The sequence below is a fragment of the Mustela nivalis genome, assembly GCF_964662115.1.
Source record: "Mustela nivalis genome assembly, chromosome: 8".
NCBI lineage: Eukaryota > Metazoa > Chordata > Mammalia > Carnivora > Mustelidae > Mustela > Mustela nivalis.
The window spans coordinates 66,175,023-66,192,447 of NC_139027.1; the positions used below are offsets into that span (position 1 = coordinate 66,175,023).

Below are 17,425 nucleotides of genomic sequence, written 5' to 3' on the forward strand. Positions count from 1 at the left end.
TTCAGGAGGTGCCAGTGAGACCACAAAGATCAACCAGCCATCATAATTTGTCTCAGGTAAGTGTTACACATTCAAAGAAGGATCAAACACAAGTTATTGGGGACCAGCTTACTGCTACTAACTCATCTCTATTCAATGTCTTTGATCAACATTCCTCTAATCCCTTCCCTAAAGGTATGTAAGTAACAGGCATTAGTTCTTTTGATGTATCTTAATTTAAAAACAAAGAAATTAATTCTACAGAAAAAATACTCTAATGATTATTAAATTCAATTTACATTATTCTAAATTTCCTGCCACTCTGCTTATACGTTAATACACATACACACATTTCCAGTGGAAATCAGTGAATAGATGCTATTTTGAATTCTATTTTTCTCTTTCACTTAATACATAGAAATATGTATGAAATACACATAGTCTGCAGACTTGTCATTTTGAGTTATAGCTTTTATTACATGGTGCCAAATTATCTGCTGGAGTTATAGAGTCAATTTTTAATGTTGCCAAAAATATGAATATATTAGATTCTCTATAATTTAATGCACATTTATGTTTTATTTATTTTTGCTAATGGGTCTCTTACTACTTCTCTAAAGCATATTTAGTAATATAATTTTTATATTAAGTACATACATATGTATTGGTTCACAGAGTTAATTTTAGGAAAAGGGCAGCTGAGCTACTGAGGAGTAGAGCCATGGAAAAAAAGCAGAGGAAATTCATTCACATCCTTGGAAGAGAACCATATTTGAACGCAAATTGTGATTTCCTTTCAGATTTTACTGCTTTATCAAGGACATACGACACTCCTATTTTAAAGCTGTAGGCCCATCTAACTTCAGGAAGTTTGGGACTTTGTATTCACTGTCACTGGGTGTGTCATCCAGGCTTACCGCAGGCAGGCGGCATGCCGAACTGTTCTCTCTCCCTCGGTACTCATGCATTCCTGACCTCATATGCCTGCCAGTGTGGAGTAGGGACTCTAGCCTGGAGCTTTATTAGTTCAAAAACCACAGAAAGTATCAAATAGCCTCTAATAATGATACAACAATTCAGATTTGTACAGTAGTTTACAGTATGTGAGAGTATGGAGTCACAAACAATCCCCCCAACACTGTCCCATGTTACTGGAGGTTAAAACATAAAAGAGATCATTTTCACCCAAACAGTGTGTGGTTCTAGTAGTAGCAGTGACAGGTGAGACAAGTGTATGAGGCAAAGCCTCATTCATTCCTTCACAGTTTTGGAGTCACTTCTGTGTCCGCAGCACAACAATGTGCATGGTGGGGAGGAGAGGGACGGGCTCTGCTGGCCCAGCAGGTTACTGTGTGAGAAGGGCACTAGCACTAACAGCTACTGCACCACATGGACCCCAACAGGCAGCATGAGGATGATGACAGCCACAGGCCAGGGATGCAGAACAAGGGGAAGGTTATTTCTCCCTGGAAAGTTGTATGAGAAACTTGCAGCATGATCTTAAAAGATGGGAGAACGTAAATGGGCATGGGGCAGCAGCATGAGCAAAGGGACACAGGCAAAAAGAAGGAGAAACGGGCATTTTGGTTCTATGGCTAGGGAGACCTAACAGAACATGAGTGAGTGGGCGGGTGGAAACACCGCAAAGGAAAGTTGAGGCCACATCATAGAAGGTCGTGAATGACCAACCAAAGGCTTAGCCCTGAGTCAGCCAACCAAGAGGAGCCAACCAACCATGGCAGCAATGTAGCAATGTAACTGTGTTTCCAGAAGACTCCAGAACTGCATGGGAAGGACTGAGAAAGTGGAGATGGAATGGAATCAGAGTCCAGCACGACTATCATGGCAGAGATGAGAAGGAGTTCAGGCCTGAGCGAGGGAAGTAGAGAGAGGGGGACAGAAGAAGGAGAATGCAGTTGTGGGGTCATTGAACTTAATGATTAACATTACACACACTGCACATATTAAACATCTGAATGGAATTTAGAAAAAAAAAAGAAATTAAAGAATCAATTTTTGGTAGAAAGTTTATAATTTTTCAACTTATCTAGCTTCTACAATTGGAATTTAAAATTCCAGATAAAAACACCTCTGGTGATAGGACCTCATTCTCCATTCTAGCTTAAAGAAACGGCCTCACCATAAAGGAAATGACATTCATCAGCTAGTATTCTAATAGTACTGTGTTCAAATCTTAAATTAAGGAGATGGAAAACCCAGCTCTGTTGTTTTCAATCTGAAATTTATTTCCAAAACACAAGGTTGTAAAGTGGCCCTTTGCAGAGAATTTGCAGCCCTCCCTCTAGTTTTGTATATTTTAAATTGCAAGTGCCATACTCCCACTTATTTGGAGAGATGAAATTGATGTTCTGAGTCACTGCCAGATATTCGCAGCTAAGACTCTCTACAGCAACAGCTGCTCTGGATTTCAAACAGCTCGAACAAATGCAGAGCACAGTGTGAGCTCTGGGTAATGACTTAGGAGAGAGGAAACTGGGAGAGGACGTGTAATCTAAATAGCACATTTTTTGTGTGAGGTATTCACATATCTGATTTCCGGTCTGAGTCTGGATAGCTGACGTACCAAGGGCTTAGCTTATTACAAACAGAACTCGACTAATTAGGAGCCTGTAAAAACAAAAACAAAACCCCCAAAACCTGGGCCTAAGTAAATACAAAATCATCAGTGACTTCTGTGGAAAACAGGTGCTTACCTGAAAAATCGAGCGCACACACTCCTCTCTGGTGTTGTCCTTTCAGTAACGACAGACATTTTAGAGTTTGTGTGTCCCACACGTGAATAGCAGCATCTCTTCCAACCTTAAATAACAGGATGAGTGTTATTAACTACTCAGAAATTTTAACGAGAATGATTCCTAAGGGTCATTCTTAGAGAGCCTTCCGAGTCAGGTGCTTCTCAGAAATCCAAAACCATACATCTGGAGAGTAGGCAGCCTCTCCCAGAAATCATCTGGCCTGACACCGTTATTTTCCAGATGAGAAAACAGAGGCACAAAGAGTCAAACAGGCTCGTTCTGGGCATCAAATTGGGTGCCAGGCCGGCCTAACCTGGCTCATAGCTGCCAGGGAAGGTACAATCAAATGTCCACTGTGCTTTTTGGGTTAGTTTGACATTTCCCTCTCCTGCCTTCTCAACTCCACATACAATTCCACTTCTTGGTCAAGGAAGTCACCTGCACATTGTTACGGTCCTGATCTCAGAGTTCTGTTACCCATCTCAATTATTTCACTCGCCCGAGAAAGCCTGGCTCTGCTTCTCCCCTGGGAAATGACAGTTTCTTGGCTTACCTGTTCTTAAGGTGGATTCTCCTTGAGGGGATACAAACTCCTCTCCCACCAATTCCCAACAATGGAAAAAAGTTTTACTAGTAAAGTCATTTTCCTCACTTAATTGTAAGGGAAAAAAGAACCCTGTTGGGTGAAATGAATATAAGAGGGAAAAGGCATGCACATAACTAAGCAGAATCCAGCCAACTCCTACACTGTTGTATGGAGGCCCAGTTACCCCTGGAGTGGTTACTGGTGTACTGATTAGTCACTGGTTTGTCTCTCAGCAATTACAGTATAGAATGTGGTTATCTCCTCAGGGGTTTACACAAAGAACCAATCTCTGCTCTTCTTTCAAAGCAAAGTTATTAAATGCACATGAACCAAGGTCATCTGTTTATAAGAACAATAAAAGGGGGAAGGAGGAGAGTGAAAAGTACAAAGTACAAAGTGGTCATCAATTACTTGTAAGAAACTTAACCATGTCAGCTAATTCAAAAGAGATGGCCTAATATACAGTTGCTAGCAAACCAGTATGTCAGTTAATGGCACTTCGCTTTTGAAGGACTATAATCCTTTTATGAATTATATGAGCGCTATGGACTTTCTTCTCCTCCAGTGCACATTTCTGGGGAATGACTCCCTTTATGCCCTCACTTTCCCCACTCATCTCATGAACATGAGGCTATGAACTCTGTGCAAAGACTTCTCTACCACCTTTATGTCAGGTCTCAGAAACACTCATTTCATGTTAATTTCTGACCCTCATATCACATGTTTTTCCTTGAATTTGCCACTTACATGTTGCAGATCAGTTTAAGTCTTAAAAGCTGTTAAAAGCCCATGATAAAACTGAACCAAAATGTACTCTTTCCATTGGAAGAAAAGAATACAAAACTGAAAATACTATTAACATTAATGCTTTACCACAAAATAATAAATCTGAGTTTAATGGATTTTTTGGTTAATAAAGTTGACTTTCTCTCTCCCCTTCCAAGCACAAAATGTCTGAATGCAGGCCTCTGTTTTGAGTGGCTTTTCAATGATAGGTTCAATCCAAAGTTTAGGCATCCCAAAATGATTCTGAAGGTATTTTGGTTTTTTTGAAAGGTTAAAATATAAAATGATGAATTAGTCAAAACTCATGACTTTAAGTTTTGCAAAAATAACTAGATGTTATGTTAGTATTAAAATACGGTTCATTCAATAAACATTGATTACCGAGGATACAATAGGTACTGGGTATACAGTAAGGAGGAAAATATCTTAAGACTGCATTCATGGAACTTTGTTTAGTTTTAGCTAATCCTGTTCGTACATATCATGTCAAGATGAAATCCCTCAGAGGCTTGACATTCCCACCATCACAACATGACCCAGCTTTCATTGAATCTTCAGCTTCATGCCTCATGTTTCTATCAAGTATTTCTTAAACCAGTATGTAAGCTAGGTTCAAAACTAAATCCTGTCTCTTTGGCTAGGCCCCCATCTCAGAGGAGAGATCTCTACCTGCCCAGTGGCCACGTAGTCCTTCACTGGATGGATGGTCAGGCTGAGAATGTCATCATCATGCCCCAGGTACAGCCTCTGGGAATGTTGCTGTCTGTTGTACACGACAGCAACTGCAGCAATGTGATAGACCACTTCCCCAGTCTGCGTGTAGAACAGATTGTTTCTACAGTCGTAGCCTCTGTAACTGAAGCACAGGTCCAAGAAATGCACAGTAGCTGAATGGACAGTGAGTCAACAGAGCAGGAGAGATTAGAAGACAAAGCTATCACATTGATAGGCACATGCACAAGCAGAACCTCAGGTATCTCCAGAGTCGCTTGGGACAGTAATCTTCAACAGGGCTACAAGGAGCTCTGAGGACATGTGAGGACTCCCTAAAGGGCAAATGTGCCCTGGTAATTTTAACAGAATTTGTTCCTAGAGCCTCAGCTACTGTGTATGTGTTCTTTCCTAAAAGTGGCCAGTCTGAGAACACACCTGTGAGGAGGTGCAGCTTTTCCCTTCCCACATCCCCTTTCTCTATCACCTTCCCCTCACATTAGAAAGCCATTCCTCTGTCCACCTAGAATCTTACTGTGGTGTGTAACCATAGTAACATTGAACTATGGTTGCAGCATCGAACCTCCCAAGAATACCAAAATGAACTCAAGTGAGGATGTTGAAAGTGAACAATTTCAATAACTAGATATGAAGTTCTTTTCCAAGTCAAAGGATTTCCAATTTTTTGCTTTTAACAAAATTGAAGAGTGATTTAACTGAATTGTCAGGTGATAGATCATTATATTTTCATGTGATGTACCAAAATTACAAAATATACCTGTTTTGCAAGAGGAGTTTAAAGTACTGAATAAGATTGGTATGATAAAATTGCTTCCTTTCTCATCTACTTATTTATATAAGCTATCTCAGTTCTCATAACTATTAAAAAAATGGGACTAGAATCAATACTAAACTCTATCACATTCTAGCAATAATATGTGTGTATATATATCTGAACTCACTGAAAAAAAATCTTATTAAAATTGCTTGCCAATAAAATTGTTTATATTTGGTAAGTACTTATTAGAATGTGTGCTATGTTTATGTTGGTCTGACAAGCTTTCAACTACTAAGAGTTGTAACAAAAATTCAATCCAAAAAAGAATGAACACTAAGAGCAGCAATGTCCTATAGGAACATGATGCAAGCCATGTAGGTAAGTAAAATTTTTCTACATTAAAAAAAAGAAACAGATGAAAATTATTTTAAGAGCATTTAACCCATTATGTCTAAAATATTATTATGTAATCAATATAAGACATTTAAGTAGGCTCTATGTTCAGTATGGGGCTTGAACTCATGACCTCAGCTGAGATCAAGACTGGAGCTGAGATCAAGAGTCCGACGCTTAATTGGTTCAGCCACCCAGGCATCCCTTAATATAAAGCATTTTAATGAGATATATTACATTTTTTATCTCATACTAAGTCTTCAAAATCCAGGGTGCATTTATGCCTACAACACATCTGAATTCAGATGAGCCACATTTCATGTGGCCAGTGGCTTTAAGTGGATACCATACCAGATAACACAAGTTAAAGACTTAGGATCACAAGGAATTAAATTTAAATTGCACTTATATACATTTCTTTCCTTGCAAAAAGTATGATAGGGTAATCGATAAAAGCCTTTCAAGCATAAAAATACTACATTAGAATAAAGTTCTATGGGAGAAGTAGCATAGAAATATGAGCTCAGGTACTTTTTAAATTGGGGGTGGTAGGAATCAAATATCTATGACTGATCCCCTTCAATGAATGATGAACTTATAAAGCACTAGACATTATATTCTTCACAATCATTTAATCTTACACTGAAAAATTTTAGATGTCAACTTAAAGTGTGGAAGGTTGAGCATTATTTTTAAATTCTAAATTATTGTGGGCATATGTAAGCAAAATTGTTTGGAGAAAATATTGTCCTAAGTGGAGCCAGCTAAATAGAGCAGGAGATATGGGGGTAACAGGAACAGGGACTAGGGAGAGAACAGAGTGGGGAACAATGAGCCACAGAAACATATGCGTACAGAAGTCAATGAAGCATGAAAAATCTAGATACACACATTGTTATGGCCACAGAACATCAACTGAGACAACCGGACAGAGAATCATGGTTCCAATATTAACTTCAGGTAAGTGAACACCAGAGAGAAGAACCAGCCTGAAGTGGGACAGCACCAAGAAGAGGGGACCCAACGGTCTGACAAGGCTGGTGACAGGCACCCACCCGTGTATGAACTGGAGTTTCAAGCTGTCCTCAGGAGCCTTTTCTCTTTTGAGGAAGGGCACTGCATGGTTTTTCTCTTTACTTTGTTGCTTTAGCTGAGGTAGATCTTCTTTGTAAACCTTAAAGCATAGCAGAAACATTTAGTCGAGACTCTCCAGGTTTCAAAAATATTAATATCTTGTCATTGTCAGGAGGTCTTTAACTGCAGAAAATTAAGTTTTTGAGAACATAAGAAGCAAAAAATGGTCATCCAGAGACAAAAGTTGGTCATTATATATAATGATCAAGGGGTCAATTCATCAAGAAGATATAACCATTTTAAATACATACCCAACATCAGAGCACCAAATATATAAATCACATACAAACAGAACTAAAAGGAGAAATAAACATCAGTAGTGTAATAGTTGGGGAAGATGTCACTCTGAACAATGGATAGATGATGATCCAGACCAGGAATCAATAGGGAACTAGCAACTGAAGAGCACTGCAGACCAAACAACCTAGCAGACATATCCAGAACATCCCAGCCATCAGCAGCAGTACATGCATTCTTCTCAGGACACATCAGATGTTAGGCCACAAAACAAGTCTCAATAAATTCAAGAAGATAGAAATCACATCAAGTATGTTTTCTGGCCACTGTGGTATGGAAGTAGAAATCAGTCATCACAGGAAGAAAGCTGGAAAGTTCATAAGCTTGTGGAAATTAAACCACACAGTTCTGAACAACCAACCGATGAAAGAAGAAATCAAACGGGAAAAAAAATGTCTTGAGACAAAAGACAATGGAAACACAACATAACAAAACTTATGGGATACAACAAAAGCAGTTCTAAGAGGAAAGACTGAAGCTATCAACATATACTTAAGAAAAAAGAAAACTCTCAGATCAACAACCCAACAATATACTCTCAAGGAATGAGAAAAAGAACACACTAAGCCCAAAGTTAGCAAAAGGAAGGAAATAATAAAGATTAGAGGAGAAATATATGAAATAGAGAATAAGACAATAGAAAAGACGAACAAACTCAGAGTTGGTTGGTTTTTTGAAAAGATAAACCCAATAGAGTACATAAAGCATGAGAATGAAGTTTAATTCCTAATGAACAAAACTATCCTGAAATAACTTTTGAATCATTGGGATTTAAGATCATCTTGAGTTTAAATAATTTATATTCAGAAAATATCATAATTTTCTGGTAAATAAGAAAGGAAATTATTCAATAAATTATCAATACAAATCAATAAAATTATTTTCTATAATTTATTCTAAAGCAAGAAATCTCTTGATGATTCTGACATTTGCAAAATGCAGACTCATGAATCTTGGTGATCACTCTTTGGAATTATCTTCTTTCATGATCTCATGCATCTTGACAGATCAGACTCTAAGATTTAGAGCAAAGCTCCTGGCCTAACCTAGGACCTAAATTGTGCTGCTGACTCAGAGAACATTTCCTACAATCTAATCTAAATGCAGATAAAAAGTAATATATCTCTATCATGTATTCATGCCCTACTATTGAGAGATATCAATTTAACACAGTCAAGACAAAGTAAATCTATTAATAATTGCTCAACTTCATAAAGGAAAAATATCATTTGATAAAACTATGTAACTAAAAAAATATTATCATAATAAAGTCTCTGTCTAGGATTTAACCAAAAATCTTTAAAATTAAAAACAAAAGGAAGTCAGAAGATACTTCATTACTGCTTTGTCTATTGCAGCTGCAATGAATTAAGCTTGTAAAAGCTGAAGATAATTATGCATCTGAGCCCATGGTGCTTTTTTCAGCTCATCAACTACTCAAGAGAACTGAATTCTGGTCTTGGCATTTCTACCGCTTATTTGAATATGCCTCATGACCTCTGTGGACCTAAAATTCCCATCTGTAGAACAGAAAAAAAACTTCCTGCTCAGGAGTAACTCAGCAAAAAAAAAAAAAAATAATAATAATGTAAATCAAATAATATAGATAAAAGCTTTAGATAATCAGATGCAAGGCAGAATATATAAATCCTAGGCATGGATTTCAGTATAGTCAAGCCTTTTCATTCTTTTACTAGCACCTTTTTACTAAATACAAAACTCCCAACCAAAGAAAATGGTTTTTCTTTTTTTCATAAATTTTATGCTCATTTTGCTTAAATTCCATTTCCTCTTGATATTAGGGTATAATATTGTGTGTGTGTGTGTATTTCCACATTAATAATTTCTTTTCAATCTTCACCTTTAGTTTTACTGCATTATACATTGCACAGTCAAGTTCATTTCATCAAGAAGTTGACCCAAACCATCAGTTGGACTGCCTTTGTACTATTCTTTCAAACATGGAATCAGTGAGTGATGATTACAGGGTGGAAAAAAAAAGTCATCATCTGGAAAGGTTCAGTGCTTATGCAGAGGCAAAGCCAAGCAATACATAGAATGTGCACTTTGGAGAGAAGCCCAGATCTGCATTCTAATCTTAATACTATGGGTGATGTGGCTGTGGACGAAGTACTTAACCTCTCGGGGTTATTGTGGGTTGGATTTGGTGTATGGAAAGCACAGGATCTGGCCCCACAGAGACACAATGATACACGTCAGCGGTCCCCAGCCTCTATGGTAATTTCCCTGGGCAACACTGACAGCTGCTGTGTCTGAAATGGAAGTCTTACTCACTCCATGTTCAGGTACATAGTCTGCTCCACAGACTCTCATGAAATGACAAGGAAGAAAATAGAATATCTATGGTTATCAACCATAAAAAAGAGATGAGTCTCCAGATTCCCATGAAGGACAGCTCTCTTTAACACTCACTGTTTAGCATTAAAATGAAATGTCTATTTTCAAAAAATTCAGACCCAATTTGGTTGTGATTGTGCAACTTTTCTACTAGAGGTGATTTCCAACTGGAGAGATCATGCATATTGTATTTGGGCTTTTACTTTAATTAAATGGACAATGGTCTTTGTAATTGGTCTTCATAATAGTCTATGTAAGTTAAGAGAGAAAGCAGGACACCAGCTCACTTGCAAAGTACCATGGCTCTGAGGCTACCAATTCTGTAAAGAAAACACATGCTTTCATGATGTGTTAGAAAATGAAAAATTGCATATTTTTCTGCAGACAAAAATTTTTTTTAAAGATTTTATTTGAGAGGTGCCTGGGTGGCTCAGTGGTTAAAGCCTCTGTCTTCAGCTTGGGTCATGATCCCAGGGTCCTGGAATTGAGACCCGCATCAGGCTCTCTGCTCAGTGGGGAGCCTGCTTCCTCCTCTCTCTCTCTCTCTCTCTCTCTCTCCGCCTATCTCTCTGCCTACTTGTGATCTCTGTCAAATAAATAAATAAATCTTAAAAAACAGATTTTATTTGAGAGAGAGAGAGAGAGAAAGTGAGAGAAAGCAGGAGAGAGTGTAGGGTCAGAGGGAGGAGCAGACTCTTCGCTGAGCAGAGAGCCTGACTTGGGGCTCGATCCCAGGATCCTGAGATGATGACCTGAGCCAAGGGTAGATGCTTAGCTGACTAAGCCATCCAGGTGTCCCTGCAAAAAAATATTTCAAAGCTGTAGATGCTAAAGAGACAGAAACCCTATCACGGGTTCAGTTTTAAAACTGGCTACTACCTTCCACTTAAAAACATTTTAATAATGTGAAAGGGTAAAGGCCTTATTTTCAATCTGCACTTAAAGACAAGAGGCAGGGGATTTTCCTTATTCTTGTCTTGATTCTCTTCTGCTTAAGTACCAGACATTTTTAGTGCAACGTCCAAATCCAATGAGATTGACGTTCTGGGCTGTAAAGCATCTGTTATGAGCTCTCTGCTTACTGACCTGGCGATCATAATTGATTTGAGTTTCTTGCTCAATATCAGAGTCCAATTCTGGTACATCAGATAAATCCGAATCAGATTCTTCACTGTAGGAATCAGTGCCACCTTCTGCAGAAATACAACCCATGAGAAACAAGTGAAGTTTGGAGACCCAACAGAGTTTATACATTTATTTAAGATATTTCCTTTCTTCTAGCAAAGTAAATTTAAAAATCACTATGCCATACTTTTCCTTTGATTTCCTAAGGTTCTTAAAACATCTTTTTTTCCCTCATCTTTCGGTTAAGTTCAGCACACTCCTTTCAGGAGCATTAACAGATAAAGGCAACTACTCCCCTTACCCCACCCCGGCAGCAAGACTGAATTCATTTCCACACTTTTAGGAGATAACAAATCGTTGCGTTTTAAGTTTTGCTTTGGAAAAAAAAAAAAAAAAAGACAAGAAAGAAAGAAAAAGTCAGGGAAAGTTTCTACCAGAATGAAGCCTGGTGAAAAAGGAATCCAGCTTCGTAGTTCAGTAAATATCCTCTTAGCCTTTTGCCATGTCCACCAAGTAGGTGGTAACTGCCACGGTCAAAACCTGCAGAAACTCTCCTAATGAAAACATTTCCTCACCTGGTTTTAAATTTTATTACCTGTTTATTTGTGCTGGCATCACAGTAAATAGAATGACTACACATCCCCTGAACTGGAACACACTGGTCCCATTACAGACCATTCTTTGAACTTCACTCTGGAGCCAACTCCTACTCCCGAGGTGACTCTGTGTTCCCCCTGCTATCTCACCGTGTAGGCCCGCCACCATTACAGTTGTCCTGAAGAGGCTGAAATGTCTTTGTTCCTGTTATTCTCCAAGGCTAAATCTTCATGTAAACCTTTGACTTTCAACTTGCAATTGGTATAAACAAAATCCTTTGAAGGAAGTTATTCAATTGACTCATATGTGTCTCAAAAGTTTCGTTTCTTTTTTTAAAACTTTTTATAAAATAAAATTTTTGAATTTTATTATAGGACTGAATTTTTCAAAATTGCTTTATGTTAGAACATTCTTTGAAATTTTTATTGACAAAAAAAGAAATGCTGAAAAATTATAATTGGTTTTTACCCTGGGGTGCAGTTTCCAACAGACCGTTGCTGACACCTTCTGGAATAAATCTCCACTGGAAAACTGAGTGGTCAGCCCCTCCTGTGCTCAATACCCACTGAAAATCATGGGACCAGCGGACATTTGTGACATGTGCAGAATGGCCCACATATTTTCTAAATTTGGCTCCTGAAAAGATATTTTTGAGAAGATTAGTACTGGAAAAACAAAAAAAAAGAATTCATGGGTTAAAAATTCAATTCCTCTTCATGTTGAAAAGTAAAATTCTTAAATATATTAGAAAATGCAATTTTCAGTATTACATATCATAAAAAGCAAAGACTCCTCAAATTCTCCAAATTATTCCAATATGGATTAAGCTAAAAATGGCCTTAAAATTTAAGTCCTGTGGCTGAAAACACATCTGAGCGTGTTCCAGATAATGCCTACTGCTTCACTGATTCTGAAAATAAGATGCTTCAGAATGACTGTCTTATACATTCTTATTCAAATACAGTAAGATAGATAGTCCTTTGCAAAAGGAAATGATAATTCTATGGAAAAGAAGTCAGACTACTGTTCAGAGTTATATGGACGTAGAGCTGGGAGAATTAAATTTTGTTTCCTTGCACTGATTGCTTTACTCAGTGAACACCATCCCCAGGTTATGAATGCAGAAGGAAAGCTAATTGCACTAAACAGTTGCCCCTGAAATACTCAAGTCTCCAGTCCAGGCTTGGTACAGGGGAGCACAAAGGCAGACATGGAAACAAGAGCTGTCCCTCCTTACCATATGGAGGCCTAGTACTCCAAAAGACTATGGGAGATTTCAGGGGCAGCAAGCACCACCGCATCCCTCCTTCAGAAACAATTGTACCTACTGCAGGTCCTCTAATGGAATCTCTTCAATGGGGGAGAAAGCCATTTGTTCAACTGAAATGTGTTTCAAATTCACTCATTGGAGAGGTAATGATTTAAATGTATATGAAGGTGAAAATGACCGCATTATTTTAAAATGCCACCACCAAGCTGCCCCCATCTGTGCACTCTACTACTGTTTGCTTTCTTCTTCGTCAGAGCACTTCTCACGAGATGTGTTTACATTTTCCTTACCGTGTCCCCTCAGAAGAACAAAAGCTACATGAAGGCAGGGATTTGTGTCTGTTCTATTTGTTGATGTATCTCCAGCCTCTACAACAGCACGTAACAAATATTCACTGAATAAAGGAAGACCATGTCCATGTCTTCCCAGGCTTTCCTTAGGACACATTCACTTTACAAGGCCTCCCTTTGTTCTCTGAAACACAAGGATGTCTCAGGCCTTTGCCCTCATCTCCTCTCTGGCAGGCCTCTGTCCCATGGCTTTAGGTACTGTCCATATGCCCTGCACTGCCAAACATTCGTCTCCTGGCCCTCAGTTCTCCCTGGACTGCTGGTGGGCCATGTGCTGTGTCCAGTTGGATGTCTAACAGGTACCTCAGACTTATCATGAGCAAAAAAGACCCAGGAGTTCCCTTTTCCTTCTCTCTTATCCCCACCTCTCTCTCTCCCAAACACATACTCCCTTGCTCGTTTTCCCATCTCTATAAATGGTGCCACCATCCATCCACCCTACTGCTGAAGCCTAAAACTTAGGACTCACCCTCAGTTTCCTCTCTTTCCCTCCATTCCCACAACCAGTCCATCAGCAAGACCTTCAGCTCTACCTTAACATTGTGTTTCATAACCTCATGGAGTTGTGTTCATATCTGTTCCTAACACCTTTGTCCAAGCCACCTCATCTCTCACCTGGACTTGTGCAAGAATCTAATTGAAGTTTCCTCTTCCCTAATCCATCCCACATGATATCAAAGTGGTCTTTTAAAAACTTAGACTGGTCATGTCGCTCCTCCATTTTAAGCCCTCAGTAACTTCCCACCACACTTAGCATAAGATCCAAATTTCCAACAGTGGCTACGAGGCCCTTGACATGGTCCCCACTGCCCTCTCCAGCTTCTGAGTACACAGTGCTCCCCTCATTCATCACACTCTAGCCACCCTGACCTTTATGTTTCTCTCCTGCATCAAGCTCATCCAAGCTTTAGTGAAAGCCAACACTTTTCCCCTCAAGGTCCAGAGTTTATGCAACCTGTGTCTTACAACATCCAGGACACTTATTTTGGGAGGGAGTACTTCAAGGACTGTCTGAATACATGTGTGCCTGTGTGTGTGGGTGGGGGGGGGTGTAGCATTAATGGGGCAGCAGCACACAAGTTAGCCAAACAGGAGAGCCTTCCCTCGGAGAAGGGCTGGTGCCAAGGTGGTAAGATGTGGCAAATGCCAATGAGCAAAGCTTTGGGTTTTTTACTTTATGGAAGTTTCTACATGGTGGTGGTCAAACAGAATGGAGTCTAAATGACATCAGGGGAATTATCGGTAACGATACTAGCTATTTTAAAAGATTTGAAAACTGCCAAAATGAAATGAGAAAAATTGGGTTGGTGATGTGAAAATAAAAACCACTGTAGGCATTTTCATTAACTACAGAAGATTTATGTCAGAACACTGTACAGCAGAATCTTAAGCACATTAATTATAAATGTATCAGTTAACTTGATTGGGAGTTTTATTTAATCACAATTGAAAACTACCATGTTTGCTCAGTCTCCACACTTCTCCTGGTCACTAGCCGCTGTCATGTTTGGCTGTTACAGGCTCAAAAGTTGGGGAACACCTGCCACTGGGACCCTGGGCTGTAAGGCAAGGATTTCTACCAACTGTTACCATTCCTGTCAGCAATACTCCTTTCAGAACTCCCGTGCTGATAGTTTAGGTACAGAAAGGACACAGAAGTCTGAATGTCTCTGAGATAAATTGCAAGATTTATAAACCATGTGTCATGAAAATCAGAACAAGTCAATTTTCTCTGAGAATACGGATACTTCCCCAGACTGCTGAGGTGGATTTTATTACTCCCACCACACTGTCACTCAGCTGTCAACCTTCCTTTACTCCACAGATGTCTCCTGTGTGCCATCATCCTCAGGGTTGTTTTACATATCAGGGTGTCTCATTCGGACAGACAGAACTGCTCACCACCTCCCTCCCTCTTCCCCCATTCTCATCAATAATCCCAAGATATCCATTTCCATTCCTATTTTCCAGACCCAAGACCACCATACAAGTCTTGCAGATACAGAGGAAATACAAACTCTCAGTGAGTTAACCTCCTCCCAAGTCCTGACTCTTAAGACCAACATTATTGCTTCGGGCCCCAATGAGGATTCTTCTCAGCTCCCACGATCCTTCTGGTTGCCTCACTTTCTGCAAGAATATTGCTCAGTCTAACTGGATACACCCTATTACTGAAAAGACCATCAGGGAGGGGAGAGTGAATTAGGCATGTTGAGGTAATTTTGTGCCTCAAGCATTTGAAAGAGGGCCATTTTGTCAAGTGGAAATGATGGCAGCTTTGCTATGCGTTTTATATTCAATTCTCAACCATAACTATTGCTGCTTCCGAGCTGCCAGTTAGCCGAAAATGACTTTCCAATTACATTTTTCACTCCCTTTCCTTTCTTAATATAAAAATCGCTCAAGTGAGCAAGTTCTCAGGCCACAGCATGCCCCCACTGATTACTTTCTGAAGACCATGTTTTCAGGCTGGTGGGGAGTCTTAGAAAAACCTGTGTGTGGGCTTTGCCTCAACTTTTTAAGGAAGAAGAAGACAGGGTCATTATGTGGCTAATTCAGGCACATTCTACAAAGTGAAGGTGCCACAAAAATTGAAGTGACAAGATTTTAACAACAATAAAACAAAAGAACAAAATGCAAGAGGAGAGTTTTTTGAACCTATCTTCACTCTCAAAAAATTCACCAGTTATGTCAATTGCATTCCCAAGATTAGTGCTACACAAGGGGACTGACAACTGTGTCATCACCAGAACAATCACTTTCAGATTTTATCTTAAAGACGTCTAAAAGGACCTTGCTTGACTTTCCCCATGGAAGCACAATTAGCTGTAAAGTATAAAGGAATTTCAACTACAATACTTGAATGTAATAAATAAATTATGAGTGTTAATTTACAAAAATAAAAACTATGACTTATTTAAAATATGAAACATGAATCTTATAAATCATAAACTTGCTAGTAATAACTGTGAACAAAATCTGCCTTGAATTAGTAAAATCCTGTGTTTTAGAACATCAAAAGTAAATGACACTAACAACGCATCTTACCTAAAAGTGTAAAAGAGTAAAAATGAATAAAAAGATGAAATGAATAATCTGCAAGAATAGACCCCAAGAAAATCAGTCTTAATTTCACCGTGTATATATTCTACAATAGTTACTCAATAAAATCTCACTTTTGGTCTTACCTTTCTTGAGACAAGGAAATTTAAACAATTTAACTAGTCCAAAATCATCGCCAGAAACCAGCACTGAGCTATTGTAATTTGCATCCACTGAATTGATGTCAGTGACATCAGTGTACTTCGGCCAAATCCCACTCACTTCAGGGCCTTTTACACAAGTCCAGGAGGCCCAGGGAATTCCTTTGATTTCTTCTTTATTTGTTAAAGGCTTCCCAGCTGAAAATTATCAATATATGGTAACATTATGTTACATTTAAATAAAAAGCATATTCTAATTTGCTTTATTCATTTTTCTTATAGAGGTGTATATAATTTCAAAAAAATTCTGTAAACCAAGGAACCTAAAGATTCTACTCTCTTTACCAAATTTGCGATTTTTTTTTTCTTCTAGCACGGTATAAAGAGAGTCCATGATCAAAACTCAGATATGGAGATAAGCAAGAAAGTGATCATTTTAATCAATGTAATACCTGAAACCACTATACAAACACTGTGCTTTGTATTATTGATGAAATGACTTGTATTAAGTCATATATTATCGTATCGAGTCACTAACAGTTTGCCAGGTTTTTAAAAAATTTTATTCTCAACTCCTACTTTTCATAATTCAAAGAACCATAGAAGTAATTTTTCAAAATTTAGGCAAAGTTTGTGTAAACATCTAATGGATATTATATAAATTTAAAAGCATTAGACAATGAAAATCCACCAAACTTTGTTGGAGTAAACATAAGTGGTTAGGGAGAAGAGTCTTGGCAGTTGTGCCTGGTATGTTCTCAAATGTATGGCATGTTTCCCCATTTGTACCAGAAGCTGGTGAGGGAGGTCACCCAGGGCCACACAAAGGCAGAAACATAAAGATAAAGAAATGCTTGGGGAAATGTCCCGCCATATACAATTGTAAAATTCAAAATCAAGACAGGATAGCATACTACCTCACAGTTTCTTCTTCAAAAATAAACAAACAAAGGTTTTCAAATAAAGAACATGTCAAATTGGCACACAGAAATTCTGGCCTGTGACAGTGTCTCATAAAAATTCATGAAGATGACCATAAATCAGAAAGTTGACAGAACACAGTCTTTGACCCAACATCCCCACTCTGGAAAATATAGTCCAA

The 17,425-nt window shown here is 38.6% G+C and overlaps 1 protein-coding gene across 18 annotated transcripts in view; it reads right to left on the reverse strand.

The window, feature by feature from the left end:
* The window catches only part of EML6 (EMAP like 6), a 278,846-nt gene that overhangs the window by 91,063 nt on the left and 170,358 nt on the right, over positions 1-17,425 (reverse strand). For all 18 annotated transcript variants that reach the window (XR_014314884.1, XR_014314885.1, XR_014314886.1 and 15 more), the window contains exons 11-16: positions 16,309-16,521; positions 11,969-12,136; positions 10,865-10,971; positions 7,045-7,163; positions 4,777-4,963; positions 2,694-2,799 (exon numbers count right to left, since the gene is read on the reverse strand). Coding sequence is in view for 12 of the 18 variants with exons in the window: in XM_082743567.1 (XP_082599693.1) it covers positions 2,694-2,799; positions 4,777-4,963; positions 7,045-7,163; positions 10,865-10,971; positions 11,969-12,136; positions 16,309-16,521 (900 nt within the window). In the remaining 6 variants the exon portion in view is untranslated. The remainder of the gene's footprint in view (positions 1-2,693; positions 2,800-4,776; positions 4,964-7,044; positions 7,164-10,864; positions 10,972-11,968; positions 12,137-16,308; positions 16,522-17,425) is intronic.